The 16,400-nt window shown below is 36.2% G+C and overlaps 1 protein-coding gene across 6 annotated transcripts in view; it reads left to right on the top strand.

Annotated features, from left to right (window-relative positions):
* Nucleotides 1-16,400, top strand: part of KIAA0232 (KIAA0232 ortholog) — a 72,225-nt gene that overhangs the window by 35,632 nt on the left and 20,193 nt on the right. For all 6 annotated transcript variants that reach the window (XM_040593510.1, XM_040593544.1, XM_040593535.1 and 3 more), the window contains 3 exons: nt 43-180; nt 14,369-14,435; nt 15,869-15,950. In XM_040593510.1, the coding sequence (XP_040449444.1) occupies nt 43-180; nt 14,369-14,435; nt 15,869-15,950 (287 nt within the window). The remainder of the gene's footprint in view (nt 1-42; nt 181-14,368; nt 14,436-15,868; nt 15,951-16,400) is intronic.

The raw sequence follows: 16,400 nt of genomic DNA, 5'->3' as shown, positions 1-16,400 counted from the left end.
TAATGTATTTTAAGTAATGTAATTTCTCTACTTTCATTTTAGGAGAATGACATCTTCCTGGGCTGGGAAAAGGGAGCTTACAAGAAATGGGGAAAGAGTAAGAAAAAGTGCTCTGATCTAACGCTAGAGGAAATGAAAAAACAGGCTGCTGTCCAGTGTCTTCGCTCTGCTTCTGATGAAGTAAGTTTGGACTATTTAATAATTCTTAAAACTTTATGCCCCTTTTTGTGTTGGACATTATTTAGCTTGTGATGCTTATCTTTTAATTTGTGGCTTCTTAAAATGCAAATTTGCCAAGAGTTCACTGAGAGTCCTTTATTTTTCTTTAGGATATTATGAAATGTGTATGGCAGCAGGATTTCACAAAAGATTCTGTACTATGTAGTGTCATGCTTTCCTTTCTGTAAGCTCTCACCTATTCTTGGCAGGGACAGTTGCAATGCACTGGTTTGTGTTGAAATTACCACAAAGCTTTGCATAAAGAATTTCTTAAAGTTCTAAATTTACTTTGTGGTGTGTGTGAGCAGCAAGGAATGGAATATTTGGACAAAAAGCCATCTTGCTTTGTGCATGCTGTATGTGTAATTCAGAATCGCTAAATAAAATGCAACGTACAGTAGCAAATGTTCACTTTCCATATTACATCGTTGAATGGAAGTAGAGTTGAATTGCACTGACTAGGGAAAACGAGGAGAGGTAAAGGCAGCAGGTTGGAGGAAGAAGCTACCAGAGGCAGCAGATACCATGTAGCTCAATGGAAACGTAGAGAAAGTGAGAGACTGTTAAAGCAAATGTTTGAAAAGAAAAAAATAATCTGTACCACAGGTCAACGAAACCTCTCCAGGGGGATTTTTCAGATAGCAGAAATGAGAAAGTCTGTCTTTCAGTATACAGAAGTACAAATGCTCTGATCTGTCACTACTGTAAGACGAAACTATATCCCACCTGTGTAGCCTCGTTGCGTAATTGCTCCATACAGCCTTCTAGTCACAGTTTGTGCTTGTGCAAGCATTTCTGTGGTTGTGTGGAGAACTGTATTGGGAAAGTGAATCAGTTTCCTGAGATTAACCTGGTTGAGGTGAAGGAAATGTTAACCCAGAGAGGTTTCCTGGTCAGATTTGTAGCACAGACACTTGTGCCAGCAAGAGTGAGGAAAGTATGTGGCCAAGAATAGTGAAGGAAGTGGAGTTGATTTCTGTGGTTATTCCCACCACCACCACCTTCAGCAGCATTGCCATTATATACTGGCCTAATCTTTGTGAAGCTACTTCAGCATTTGTTCAGTTACTAAAGTGCTAATTGACTAATTGGGAGATTTCTGAACTCCCATTTTCTCATTATTTACTATCCTAACAAAGCAATGCAAAATAGAACTTGTTTGGTAATTTGTTCTGCTCTTATAGTTACAGAATATTGAGGTCAGCACTCAGACTACCATAACAGCTATTTTAGATATGAAGCAAATATGAAGAAATAACTAAAAGGAGTAATGTGTTTCTTGAGTATATGGCTATCTGTGTACTCATTTTATGAACAACAAAAAGTAGTAGTCTCATATGTAGACCACAAGAATACTGATGATTGGGAATTTACTCTCTTGATGCATCTTCACATAGCTGAAAATCAATGAGCATCACTTAGAGCTAAGTTTGTATTATTACATTATATTACATATAGAAAGGTAGTTGAAAAGAAGGAGGAATGAGGCAAATTTATTAATAATCCCTGGTTTGCCTCCACTTGAAATTTTGTATAACCTAAAACAAGAAGGGAAGAAACCCTTCAACTAGAATTTTGAAAGAATAAAAAGATGTGTGATCTGAAATGTTGAATAAGTAAATTCCTCCTTTGACTCCTGCCACCTTGTCAGATTTTTATTGTTCAGCATTAATCTATAATCTACAACCTGTAGACTTGTGTTATTTCAGGGCTATTTTGACTTCTGTTGCATGCTCAGACAATTAAGGTTTCATATTTATTATCTTTAATGAAATTGTAGGTCATAATTTTTTATTTTGCAACACAGGGTGGAACCTTTGAATGAAAAGATACTTAAAGCTGTTCTGTATGTAGTTTAACATGTGTATTGCATAAGAGGGAAATACAGATTGATAGAGTCATTGATTTTTACCCTGGAGTTGGGGAGAATGGTGATCCTGCTTTGATGATAGTGATATTTTAAAGTAACTTAGGAGTTATCTTTTCTTTCTGCTTTTCAAACACATTTCGTATGTTGCCTGGTTTCTGTACTTATGTTTGTGTGCCAATCTGACAGGAATAATCAGTAATTTTTGGACTGTGAAACATAATGTTAAAACACTGTTTCTGCTGAGGCATTCAAGCTGCTCCATGGAATGTTCATTATTTCATCTCTAGAAAAAAGATTAAAATATTCTGTTACTGTAGTCAGAGTTGATGGTTAGTGGTGTGTGAGTGAGGACTGGTTATAAAAACTGTTGAGATACAAGTAATACTTTCTTTTCCAATGCTGCTTGAATTTTTAAAAATTGTTTTCTGAATCATTTGAAAATGTTTATATTAGGGATTTTCAAAATACTTTCTTTTGGTCAATAAGTAGATGTTTTCATTAGGCTCTTCAACTAGCAGCTTTATTCTTAACAGTTTTTCCTTCTTGCAAGGGGTCTGGCAGTAATTCACATGGGCAGTTCTGGAGCTTGCTTGTAGTTTTGCTGTCCTTCTGTGATGCAGATGGATACAGAAATACCATTATCCTCACATGGATATGGAGCTATTGCTCCTCCAGCCTAACCTCCTCTTTCAGCCTTAGCACTGGAGCAAAGCAAGCAAGGCTGAGGGAGCTTGGGAGTAATCAAAAGAAGTCTTAGTATATTTAAACTTAAATACAATTTTATTTGAATATACTTAAGTGAAATGGTTAGAATGTTTACTCTGTGTGTCTGTAGAGAGAGTATATATACACACGTATGTGTACAGAGACACACAATTAAAAAAAACCCAAACAGGAAGACAATTAAATGAAGACATCAGGACTCTGCAGCCTGATCTATTTTAGGAGGAAGAAAATGTGCAGAGGATGAAAAGGTATTGAGGGCTAATAATAACTTTTCTAACTCTCACAGGAAGTGACAAAGATCCAGGTACTATAATTCTGATGTTTATGTTTAATTACTTAAACCGGTAATACGTTGAGAAATTGCAGACAGTCTGCCTACTGCCCCCTACCAGTAATCAAAGGTCTGAAACAGGGTGATCACTTCAAAAAGATGCTTGATGGGGAGAGGAAGTCCTAAAACAGATTAGATGAAAATTTGCTTGATAACAGTAAAAATTATTTAATAGTTGAAATAAATATTTGGAAACCTTGTATCTTGTGGATTTTTATTTGCATAGTATTCATTTTTAGGGGGTACTTTATTTGGTAGCTTAGTTTTGTTTGAAACCAGGTTTTTTGTCTCATTAAAAAAAATTATGCAAGATTCTAGTTGTAATTTTATGGTGCAGAAAACAAATATTTGTCTTTAAAAAGTCTACAGTTTGGTGCTTATTTCTGCAACATTCCCTAAGTTATGGAGGATGATAAGTCAGAGAAGCTGCAGTCTTTTGACCACTCTATCACTATGGCTTGCAGTGGCAAAGTATGTTGTGAATTAAGTGCTTTTGTGAGAGGAGGCCTGATTTTGACAGCATATGGTATATGTAAGAATGCAAATTGTTAATGTATGTTCATTCTGAGGACAGTATTTTTTATGTGACAAGCATTTCGGTGTCTCAAAGTATCTATATTTGTATATATCTTTGGCTGCAGATGCTCTTGATGCAGTCAAAAGTAGAGAAAATATAAGTACATTGCAACTTGCCAGAAAATGAAGTCAGAACGATAGTGAGAACTTTTAAGACAAGTGCTGTAATGTAGCAATCAATTGCTATTCTTACTGCAACTTCTGAAGTTTTTTTCCAAACCACTTGAATAGAGCATAAATAACAGTTCAAAGACATGCTGAAAAATCGCTGAAATTTTAAAAAGCTTGTTAATATTGACCTTGAGTAGAGATTTTATCTTAATTTTTATCCTGCTGAATTGTAGAAGAAATTTTAAAATGTTGGCTTGCAATTAACTAGCAAAGTAGGGGTATCTGTTCTAATGAAAAGTTGGGTAAAAAATAAAACCTCAACAACTGTTTAGGAAAATAAGAAATTTTATCCTGAAATTACTGCCTCAAATTTTAAGTAAAACCAACTGTTTCTGTTTCTGTCATCATTAAATGACTTTTTTTTGGTTAGTAGTTGTTTTAATTCCCATCTGGTACACTTAAAACTGAGGTCAGTTTGTTCATAGTTTCTGAGATGTGGGGTTTGGTGGGGTTTTTTTGTTTTATTTGTTCTGGGTTTGGTTGGGGTGGCGTAATTTTCTTTTTAGTAACTGGTGCAGTGCTGCCTTTTGGGTTTGGTGCGAGAACAATGTTGATTGTTCTTCTGTTGGTTTCTTCTTGTTGATTGCTGATGTCTTAGTTGTTGCTAGATAATGTTTATAGAAAGTCAAGGGCTTTTCAGTTTCTCAGGCCTTGCCTAGCAAGAAGGCTGAAGGGGCACAAGAAATTGGGAGGGGACACAGCCATGACAGCTAACCCAAACTGGCCAAAGGGGTGTTCCATACCATAGAACATCATACTTAGTGTATAAACTGGGGAGAGCTGGCTGAGGCCTGTCAGTCAGTACTTAGTCAGTGGTGAGCAGTTGTGTTGTGCATCACTTGGTTTTTTTCCCCCTTCCTTTTGGTTTTATTCCTTTCTCCTTTTCCTTCCTTTTCATTGTATTAGTAATCGTTGTTGTTGTTACTGTTTTGGTTTTTTCCTCCTATTTTATTTTAATTATTAAATTGTTCTTATCTCAACCCTCGAGTTTTACATCCCTTTCTGATTCTCCTCCCCATCCCTCTTTGGAGGGGGCAGCAGGGGTGAACAAGCAGCTGTGTGGTACTTAGTTTCTGGCAGCGGTTAAACCACAACATTGGTTTTGGTTTTATTTTTTAAGCCTACTAATTCTGACAGTCTGGACATTATTTTGGATTTGAATAATGCCACTTGTCAGTAGCAAGACAGAAAACAGTATCTTTGAGACTCAGAAGTTTAGTAAAAAAAGTAAGAGTTTAGAAACTCACCTGTGTTGTATTTTTATAAGGAGAATACTGTCAGAGCAAAAATGGAATTAGAGGTTAGCTGTTGAGACTGATACATGTAAGACTTCTCAGTAGATATATTTCCCAGTAACAATATTGAAATTACTCATGTTGCCTTTCCATTGGTCATAGATCCAAGCTTGATTACCTTTCAGCTGACTAGTTTTTTTGCTAAAAGTTGCACTGCTCAATAATAGCAGGTTTTCAGCTGTGTAATTGCAGTTCCTGTATAATAGAGTTGATTCAGTGAACACCTGCAGTATTACATGTGAAATTCCACCCGAAGATGGTGCTAGAGTTGCAGTTAGAGCAATCAGTGTATCTGTTCTGCTGAACAGTATGAGGGCATCTTAAGAATGAGCAAAGTGGACTACTTCATATGTGTCATACTTCCTGCACTGATGAAAGCACATCTCCCAGATTCATTCTTTCTGTGTCTATAGGTGGCCACTTCACCTCCGCTGTGCCACAGCACATACTGAGACATCAGTAGTGTCTAATGCTTCCGATCTCTCAAGGGGTGTATGTCCTAATGGGGTTCAGGCAGTGTGGTCCTTTTCTGAACTAACCAGGCTGTCAGACTCTGCTGGTGGCCACTAGAAACAGTATACGATATTTTAAAGTAAGAATCAGCCATGGTTAATAACATTACATAACAGATTTTGAAAGTGTACTGCTGTCATACATTTGACAAAAGCAAACAGTGCCTTCCAGCCTGCTGTTCTGAGAAGTTGCTGCTTGGGAGTAACACAGAAACATAACCGGTGAAACTTTGTAATGGTAATTTCTTTGCAATGTAGTCAGGTGTGGGCATGCTGTTGCTCGGAGCGTTGGCTTTGCTTACCTGGAATTATGAGGGAGGAATATGACCCTTCTCGTGTCTGTGTATATGGACTGTATGGGAACACTTAGAGGAACAAGTGTGGCTCTAGCGAACAGTGTCGTGAAACATTTGAAATGGTCATCTCAAACATATCTTGCTTTTAGCACAGATTTGAGATGTGTCAAAAATAAGATTAAGTTGAAAATTTCTTAGCATTTGTCAGCTTTCTTAGATTTTAAGTGCAGAACTGTCAGACTTTCCATGCAATTACTATAGTTCTGAACATAAGCTCCTGACCAGGCCATATGAATTGAATTGGTTATGATTCCATGTCTGAGCATGTTTTTATTGATGGGTTACTCTGGCCAACTGTTGTAACTGTGTGCCAGTTAGACCAAGGCACTATTGCATAATATCTTGCACTTCGCAATAGCGATGCGCAAGTATTGAGGCAAAAGGACTTGTGGAGCCTGTAGTGCAGGGACTATGTTTCTTTTCTTTTTACGTAGGGTGCCGGATTAAGTAAATTATTTAAAATTGGTTTTAATCACTGATTTATTTCTGCTGTTCCCTGCTTCTCTGATGTAAACTTCTCTGATGTAAACCAATATTAGTTGGGTAATACACACTGACCACTATGCTGGGGTAACAGGCAATCGGGTAGTAAACATTACATGGTTTGTTAAGTGATTTAACTTACGCATCTTCATGTAACTAGAAGTGACATGAACAAAAGCTGGGTAAAAAAAGTGCCCAATATTCTTTTGACTTATTTTTAAAAATAAGTGAAAAATGTTAGTCAAAAAGCCCAGTGAGGAGTGTAACAATGTGCTAGGATGATGTCAATGCTGAGATAAATATGTTACTATAAAGGTGAAGAAAAGCACAAGAATGAAGCAAGTGGTGTAGAAGCCATCTTAACAAATCAGAAGGATGAAATGCTGAAGTTGCTGTTGAAAAGTTTGGATTTATTAAAGCAAAAAAATGAAGTTAAGGTTCTAAAACAACCATAACGCTTCTTGAAGCATATATCCTGACTAGCTCAGTAAGAAGCATTTCTGTGTGTCTGAGGATGATTGTTCAGAATATTTTTTCCAGGAAACGCCAAAACTTTACAAAACCAGTGAAGTTTTATTATCTTTCTTCTGGACTGTATTGTTGGCTTTCTGGAAAAGGATATACTAGCTGTTTCAAGAACGCACAACATAATTTAGGAAAAGATTTTAAATTTTTTCAAGAGTTAGGAAACATTTTGGACAAGATGCATGTTTTGAAAAATAAAATCAAGCTAGGACTGATGACATGCAGCTTCTTTTGTGAGAAGGCACCATAGGGTTCTTTTATTTCCAACCAGTCATTGTTTTTCTATGATAACTTGTTTGGTATTGGTTTAAGAGGATTTGTATTGGCTCTGTATTATCAAATCCATTGGCTTCAGAGGTTTTCCATCTTTCTCCATTCATATACTAAATAAGCTATACAGTATTGAATTTGGCAAAGTATATTAGCCTGTGTTTTATAACTTCAGTTACCATGTAGAAAATTGAAGTGAATTTGTCTTGCCAAAGTAACAATCACAGAATAAAATGGTTATGATAATTCCTTTTCACAAAGACTTTGGCATTTGAATAGGTAGTCCTAATACCATTTATCTAATTTGTCAGGTTACTGAAGCTGCTACCGTGAGTATAATAGTAACTTTAATAGAAATTGACAAAAGTTTAATTACTCCAATTTTTGTATGAGTGTTCTTGATGTAGAAAAAGTATATATCAAACTGGAGGAGCTTTGTGGGAGCTTAGTCTACACAGAAGTTGCTTCATAATGGTTTTTGGGGCATTTGTTTCTCAGGTTACATCAAGCCAGCAAAAGTAAATTAATGCTTATCTTGTATTTCTTGTATTCAGGTATCTCCCATGGTATAGGTTGCTTTGTTTTGGAGGCTGAAAGTAGGTGTTCGGTATGATTGACTTATTTTACCTTGCATGTGCTCCTATATGATAATGGGAACAAAAATGGAGCAAGGCAGTTCTCTTTCCAGCAGCTTACCTTATAAGTCTGGAAAGAAAAGTTTTAATAACTTCCATAAGAAATTTTGCATATGCATGTCTTGAAGGGAGAAGGTGGCACAATCTTTCAGATACACAAGCATGGCCGTGAAAATGCTGAAGTCATTGGTTACACAGCTCTCCTGAATAATGCATTGTGTTTAGTCACAGAACGATGTTATTAGATTATAATTTTTCTTAATGTAGAACAATAATTTTCACCAAAATATTGAATTGGGGTCCATTATGAATTCTTACCATGTGTACAAGTAAACTTGAATTAATATGGCAGAGTACCTATTGAGAAATTTCAAGTGTCCTTTCTGCGTTTCACTTGATGCAGAAAATAACTTTTGCATAATTGGTGGGAACACACTTTAAAAGTTTCTCCCATTTCATTGATAATACAGATAAGACCATTTCAACATCTGCAAGCTGAAGTACTGTGATTAAGTGAAATCTGACAGCAGCACTGCTTACAAGGATAGTAAGTCTTTTCTGGCTTTGAAGTCAGCATGTTTGTTTATAAGTGATGAATAATAATCAAGAAGAATAGTTTCTAGAGTGGAATTATCCCCTCTTGGAGGGGTAACTTTTATCTCAATGTAGCCCTCTATGGGAGGGGAGCTACGAGAATTAAATTTAAATAACAGAAGTCAGATTAGCTGCTCTAGTAACCTACATGTAGGGATAGCATGTTCATTTTAAGTTGAGCTGGTAGTTGCCCTTTTTTATCTAGAGTTAGTTAACAACATGTCCTATTATCTGTCTCTCTTAGAATGTGTGGTGGTGTCGAGTGGTGAATTACAGCTCTGAAATCTGAGCCTGATCCTAGATATGTGATTTATCTTTTCTAATGTTGCTTTAATACAGAAGATGGGACTAAGAGTTGCAAGAAAGTATTTTTATCTACTTGTTAAGAGAGCTGTTGCTCTCTTATTGCTTGGATTTTTGTGATATTAAGTCAGTTTTCATGGAAAATAGATATTCTAAGATCACATATCTATTAAAGATTATTTGGATCATGAGCCCCGAAAGAGAAGTTAGTAAGTAGAATATGTTTTCCTGACTAGGCCAATGTCTTTGTTACACATCATTATGGAGTCAAGTGAAAAGATAATGATTTAATTGTGTTCTCACTACTGAAGGGTCAAAAAGGCATTGAACAAATGCATACTCTTAAAAGTTTCTTAGTGTCATCCACCTTACTATACTGGAGGAAAAATGCCGTAAAATCTCATAATGCGAACTGGAATGTTGTTCTGTTCCTTGGAGCTCTACCTGGATTGAACACCCAAGAGAGGCTGCTTTTTTGGTGGATTTATTTATTTGTTTATTTACATAGTGATGATCTTGGGGTTAGGGAGTTAGGGTTTTTTGGTCCCTTTTTAGTCTGTCTCTTGAGCACCTTGTTTGAGAGTTATTGTAATCAGGTGAATTATACTCTTTCGGAATGCTAGAAAATGAAAACCTAGACTTTTATCTAGGTCTCATCATCCTACAAAGTACAGAAATAGATGTGTTGTTGCAATGAATCACATTTTGTGCCTTACTCAGTTCATGTGGCTTCACAGCTGATTCATATAGAACAGCTAGCTAATCCTGCTCTTGGTGCCAGGCTACATACAAAGAAAACAGTGCTGGTACACTACAGTCAGAGTACCATATCTGGAGAGTCCTATGACCTTTAAAAGAATGATTTGAAACTATGGATATATTGACTTACTTTGATTTCTAGATTGTTTGAACATGTATTGAAAGGAGCGTCTGTATTCTGCACTAGCTGATGTGCTTGAGCAGGAGTTTGGACCAGACAATCTCCAGAGGTCCTTTGCAACCTAAACAATTCTCTATGTCTGGGAAGGTGACAAATGAGGGTTTGCTTTAGAAGTGTAAGCTAGAAAGCTCTCAAAAACCTAAAAGCAAATGAGTGATTATTTTAATGGTTGAAGTAAAGCGAATTGTAATACTTATGTGTTTTCAAAAAGCTTACAGAGGAACAAGGAACTTTCCTCCTACCTTACAGGCCTGAAGTTACAGGCCATATTTAGTGAGTATTTATACCACACAGGTCAAAGCTTCTGGAGGAAGCTATTATGTTAGGCTAGAAGAAAAAAGAAAAAAGGAAAAAAATAAAATAAAAAAAGAAACCCTCAAAAACCCAACCGCAAAACAAAACTCAAAGAAACAACCTTTCCTTTTGAGTTGTATAATCTGATGGAATTTTTCAGTTTCTGTGTATATATTCATGGTATGTCAGATATGGAAAGCTCATTCTAAATACTGGCTATCAGAACTTTGTTTTCTCTCCCCCCCCCCCGATCTGCAGAATGAAGTGGCATTTTTTTGGATAGAAGTGTAAAAGCCATAACTGGACATCATTACTAGGTGACAGGAAGGGGTGAAAGCTCTGCGAAATGAAAAATTTTGCTGACCAATTTTGTCTTCAGTTCCATAGAATAACTGTGTGAAATAGTAGTGCATGAACATTTGTGATCAAATTCAGGAAAAACTTGTTATATCTCCCAGATGGTGGCTGGCTGCACATTGCTTGTTTGCAACATTGCGAAGTAACCCACTAGCAGAGATGAATGTCAACAAGAATTAAAGTGATGTGTCAAGAATCTGAGAGAAGCTAATGTTTCACAGCTTCATACTAAATACTCTCAGAACACAGAAACCAATGCCCACTGTTAATTTAAGCAACAGGTTTTAGTGGGTATGAATTTGGTGTACATAATACTGTTTTGTTTCCATGGTTCACAATTGAACTGATTATTTTAAATTTATAAAAATATTTCAGAAGCAACTGAATTTATAGATTTAATAGCTTCTGGGAACATTTTCTGCAGCTATACAGGGGGGTGAATATATGTACAAAAGCAGTTGAGTTGCTTTAAGCTAATGAGTTATCACTTGTCATCTCTGACTGTTCTACTTCCAGAGTAGAGTATATTTAAATACCTTTGATTTAAGATTTGACATTATATATATGTGTGTGTGTTAAGAAACAAATCAAAAAGAACCCCCAAAGCCAACATTTTTACGTATATATATGTGTGTGTGTGTGTGAGCTTTGCTGTTTTTTTCAATTTCTCTCATTCCTCTGTATAATGTACTTACAGAACCACACCAGTTTGGCTCTTAATAGATCAATGTTGATCAGTAAGGAAGACACTGGCTCTTAGAGTCCTGTAACTCCAGCAGTCAGATTGACTGTTGTTGTTCATGCTGGGTGAGTTCACAAGCTTAATTTATCTGTTAGCATGGTCACTCCTATGCCAGTAACATAACACCTGTCCTTTATGTAATCCTTCCCTTGCTTCAGCAAGCTGATGAAAAGCCAGAAAGAAAACTCCTGATGGAACTAGATGTAAGTTAAATCAGGGGAAGGAAATAAAAATATTGGGAACAGTATAATAGAATAAAGTGTGTTTAGTGTGGAGGAAGTTTAGTTATGCAAAATGAAAAGTACAAATTAAAAAACTTATGTGCTACCCTTTGTAGTTTGAGTGAGAGAAAAGGGTTAGTAGAAATCTGGGTCGGTAGTTTAAATACTCTTATAGATAATCATGAGGTTTAAACCTTTCATGTTGGAATTACAAAAGCAATCATAATTAGACACTAAGACTTCCATGCTGAAAAGTGTTTTTAAGGTACTCCAGTAATGGCACTATTTGGGGACTGTCTTTAAATCTGAACATAAGCAAAGCACTTCAGGTAGATCACTTAATTCTGTTAACTGATTGTGTCCTATTGAACCAAGCCAGTGGCTGGAATACTTCACTTTTTGGCAGTGAGGTTGCCGCAACTACAGCGCATTAACTTAAACAATGAAAAATTGTAACTAAATCTTGTATTCAGAGAACACCACTGTCACACTGTCATATACCAAATAATTGCAAAGGGACTTGTTACATTATCTGCAGCTTGTTATATACTGCAGTAAAGAGGTGAGCAAGTGGTATTTAGAGGCTTGGCATTCTGCACAGTGGCTTTCCCCCCCCTGCCCCCCCCCCAGTCTTTTTTTTTTTTTTTTTTTTTTCTTCTAAGCTAGCACTAGCTACCTCAGTGTGCTATGCAGGACAGCACGCAGTGTGTCAGCTGACTCAAGTATTAGTTTCATGGTACAAGAGGAAATGAAGCATTTGATTCCGAAAGTTTTCACTTCTTCGGTGTAATGGTGAGCATATTGTTGCTGGTTTTGGGGTTTTTTTTGACATGATATTGTAATTGAGTTAAGGAAGTGAATCTGTGTTCCTTAGATTTTGATTATTTGCTACAGGTGTCTGTTCAATTAGACGGTTTGGAGAGCTAAGCGAAGACAAGGCCAGCTCCTCCTCTGTTGCCCTTTTGGGGGGAGGAGGGGGGAGTCAGGAGTGGTATAGGTATAAAGTGACAATTATTACAACTACATAGGTTTGTCCTTATTACTGTGCTGCTTGGTTCTTTCTAAGCGATTTAATTAATGTTGGTAGATATACTGATACAGAAGATGCCTTCTAAAGTTTTATATTGCTAAGTCATCCTCAGTTAAGTATGTGGCATAAAGGTTTATATTTAGCACTTCAGTGCAGCAATGCAGTTAGGAATAGAAAATTGCTTTCTCACTTGACTGCAAATAATTAAAACTTAGAAGTCAGCATATAAGTAATTTCTTCAGTATGATTTTTCAAGTGTGTGTTTATGACAGAATTAAACAAGCTAGTTTAACTGTATAAATTAGTATTACCTTATTAATTTTGTTTTCTTGTACTTTAGCAATGTATATTCATATTTCTCAGCCATTTCTAGCCAGTAATCAGGAAAGAGGAGAAACTCTTAGATCCTCGAAATATGAAATCTGTATACCACCATGGTGACACAGCAAATCAAACTTTTTTATGCCTTTCTATAACTTGATATTTGATCTGCATTACCTTTGGAGAGAATGCATATTCTATGACTATATGCACACAAGATCACGTCAAATTCAGAAGGTGAGATCATTTTGTAGGAGGTTTGTATATGTGTCAGAATCTCCAAGTGTGATGGGGACAAGAAGCTGGAGCTGTTCTTGAGGGAACTGTGCATAGGATACGAGAAGCTGCACAGTGCTTCCTCAGTACCATTGCCAGCTGTATGGTGACGTGCAGAGGATTTCTTGTGTCCTCCTCATTTGCTTCAGATTGCTGCGTTTAGCTGTGATTCTAGCCTTCTCGTCACAGTTAGGGAAAATGAAAAGTGTAATCTCCAAACATGATTCCTGGGTATCAAAATACTAAGAACACTAATATCTACACGGTACCCACCTCACCTCGTTTTCCTTCCAATAGGAATGGTCATTTCAGGCTGTAGGTGGGTATTTAGTATTTCTCTGACTGGCATTCAACTTTTATCCCATTAGAATAGCACAAGGTTTTCTCTTATGGGACACCTGGTAGTATATTGTACTGGTTTTTGTATGTGTTTATTCTTCAGTATTTTGCTGTTCTGGTGCTGTTGCTGTATCTAGAACTGCTTGCAAGTCTAGGCAGATATTAAAAAGAAAAAAAAAAAAGCAGACGCATGTGAGAATAACACTGAAATGGGATTTAAAAGAAAGTGTGTGTTTGGAAGGTTTATGTGGAGAGAAGTAAACGAGGAAAATAGAGGCTTACAGGAAAGACATTTATTTTTTCCCTCTGCTCTCCTGAGCAAACAACACTGTTTAAAAAGAACAAAACCTGGGCACTGTAAACTGGCAAAACTATGGGATAAATTTTGCATAAAGATACTGTGGAAGCATTTCCTCTCCCTCTCTGCCACCTATAATACATGTCTTCATGCTGTTATCCTTTTCACCTTCACTCCTTCTTTTCTGTATCTTTTTAACAGTCCCTTACTCACAGGCATAAATTGTGCAACCAAAAGGGTCAGGCTTAGCTTTTTAAAATACATCTTAGTGATCAGTTGATTCTTGAACTTTTATCCTGAGACTCCTGGCTAAATCCCAAGTGATACAGGGCAGTAAATGGGACTGCAGACTTTGCAAAACCTTGGATATATAATAATGCAACAATGTGACTTGTAGTTTGAAACCTCTGTGTGAATGTATCCACAAATATCCATTTGATGTATCCACATCAAAATGGAATAATTTTGACTTCAAATAAGTGTTTTTCTCGGGATGGATTTATACCTAGCAGTGGGGGGTTTTGTTGCTTTTTAATGTTTAGTTACCATACAAAAAGAAAAAGACATGTCTGCTAAGATTTATTTACTGTATTGATGTCTTTTGATAAAATGAATGTTATTTTTAGTAAGTTACGTTTTTTCTTTCCCCCTCCCTGCCCCCTCTCTGATTTTGTTGTTGTGCAGAGCTCTGGGATTGAAACGTTAGTGGAGGAGCTTTGCTCCAGACTGAAAGACCTTCAGAGTAAGCAAGGTGAGGAATGAATCTTTAAACCTCTGAGGCCATATATTGTATTTATCAACTGTATAATATTCTGAGACAGGGGGGGTGGGGGAGCAGGCTGCTAATTCAGTAGCTTTTAATACAGGCCATGCAATTTTAAAATACATTTGAATAATTTCATTCAAATAGTTTAAGCAATTCTGTATTAGTATGCTCTGTTTGCCTAAGAAATAGCAATTCACAAATGGAGTTTTCCTTATGAAAGCTATAACTGTTCATATCCAGCTGTGCTAGCTTTTTTTAGTATTTCTATATTTTAGCTTTTTCTATATTCAGCATCCCCCCCCCCCCAAAAAAAAAAAAAAAAAAAAAAGGAATCAAAATAAAGTAGGCTTGATTCTTTTCCTTTTGTGTATTGATAACTTGCAAAGAGTACATTGGCTTCAAAAGTAGTTACATACTAGCTATTGCTGTGAAAAGCATCTGAGTAGCCCATCACAGAGAGGTGTGCTTAAAATTTCCAAGTTTTAGAGGAATGATAACAGGGGACTTTATGTAGTCAAGCTTAGGGCAAGGAGATTGTGGTGTCTCAAGTGAAAGCTTATCACACAGAAAAGTTTGTTTAGGCGCATAGCAGCAGCCTTTGACATTTATAGTAAAATTAATATGCGTATTGTGTAGTGTAAATAGTAATAAATAAGGGATAAATATTTAAGTGCTTAAAGCCATTATTTTAGCTGTTTCCATTCCCTTTTTATGTTTTTAAACCATAATTACTAGTCAGCTCTTATTATTTCATAGTGCTGTGCTGTGACACTTTCTTACTGAGCCAAGGTCATGTTGACCATTTATTTGGGGAAAAAAGTAAAATTAGTGTGTATCTCACAGCATTTACTTGGTATTTTACAGATTTTGGTGTAAATAATCAGAAATCTTTAGAGTCACCTCTCACACAGGAAATATGCTTTACCCAAAGCACAGCAACTACTGCAGGGGTACTTTCTATTAATGAAATACATGAGAAGTTAGATGCAACCAGTCATAAAAGCGTTTAGTTAAATAGTTGATTTTGTTTTAAAAAAATCTTTTTTTGTATGTAGCAATGCAAGGAGGAGATAAGGATTTGATATGAAATAAGTGAAAAATCCATAGGAAGTCTCCTGTGGGCAGGGGGGGACACGGGCATTGCTAACCATGAAGTTGTGTGCAGCTGCTAGGCAGTCATGTTTGGTGAAATTTGCAGGACTTAACAAAACAATGTAGAAAATTTGAATCTTTGGTGGTAACTTGTAATTTCTTTATGTATAATAACAAGACTATAAATTGTTCTGTTATTTACAGTGTTTTATGGAAATTGACTATTATTACAGGTACATCATGGTGCTTTTTGTTAAATACTGTTACAGAATAAACTGGCTTTTTTAATTTTTGTGTTAAGCATTTTGAATTTTCTTCCAAAACAGAGGAGAAGATTCACAAAAAGTTAGAAGGCTCTTTGTCTCCTGAGACTGATTTATCTCCCACAGCAAAGGATCAAGTAGAAATGTATGCATTCTTCTTCTTCTTATTATTATTATTATGGATGCTTTTATCTTTTCTCCTTTTACTGCCATGTTTTGACAGTTAACCTACTGGAGAATCTGGAGTTTTGTGGATATGAATAAATGCATTTTTTCCCCTGCCATCTTTTGTTAATTTTATATGTTTAAATACAAGCATTTGGTACCATGAGCTAGTTTAATTTCTAGGTAAACCCTGACTGTTTTCTTTTGACTATATGCAGAACTCAAACCATACTGTGTTTTAGTTTCCTTAAGACCAAGTGAATTAGACAAATTAAAAGCCTTTAAAACAGCATTAATTGACACTTTAGACTTGCAGGGAGAGAATCAGTTTCCTGGGTTCAGAGCTCTTTGTTTTCTGTTGCAGAAATGGGAAGGAAACTCTTTTATAACTTCTAAACTCTTTATTACCCAAGTGGTGTACCAGTTGCCA

This window comes from Falco naumanni, chromosome 1, assembly GCF_017639655.2.
Source record: "Falco naumanni isolate bFalNau1 chromosome 1, bFalNau1.pat, whole genome shotgun sequence".
Lineage (NCBI taxonomy): Eukaryota > Metazoa > Chordata > Aves > Falconiformes > Falconidae > Falco > Falco naumanni.
Note: the sequence above shows the minus strand (reverse complement) of the source record. Positions and strands in the feature narration are given on the sequence as shown.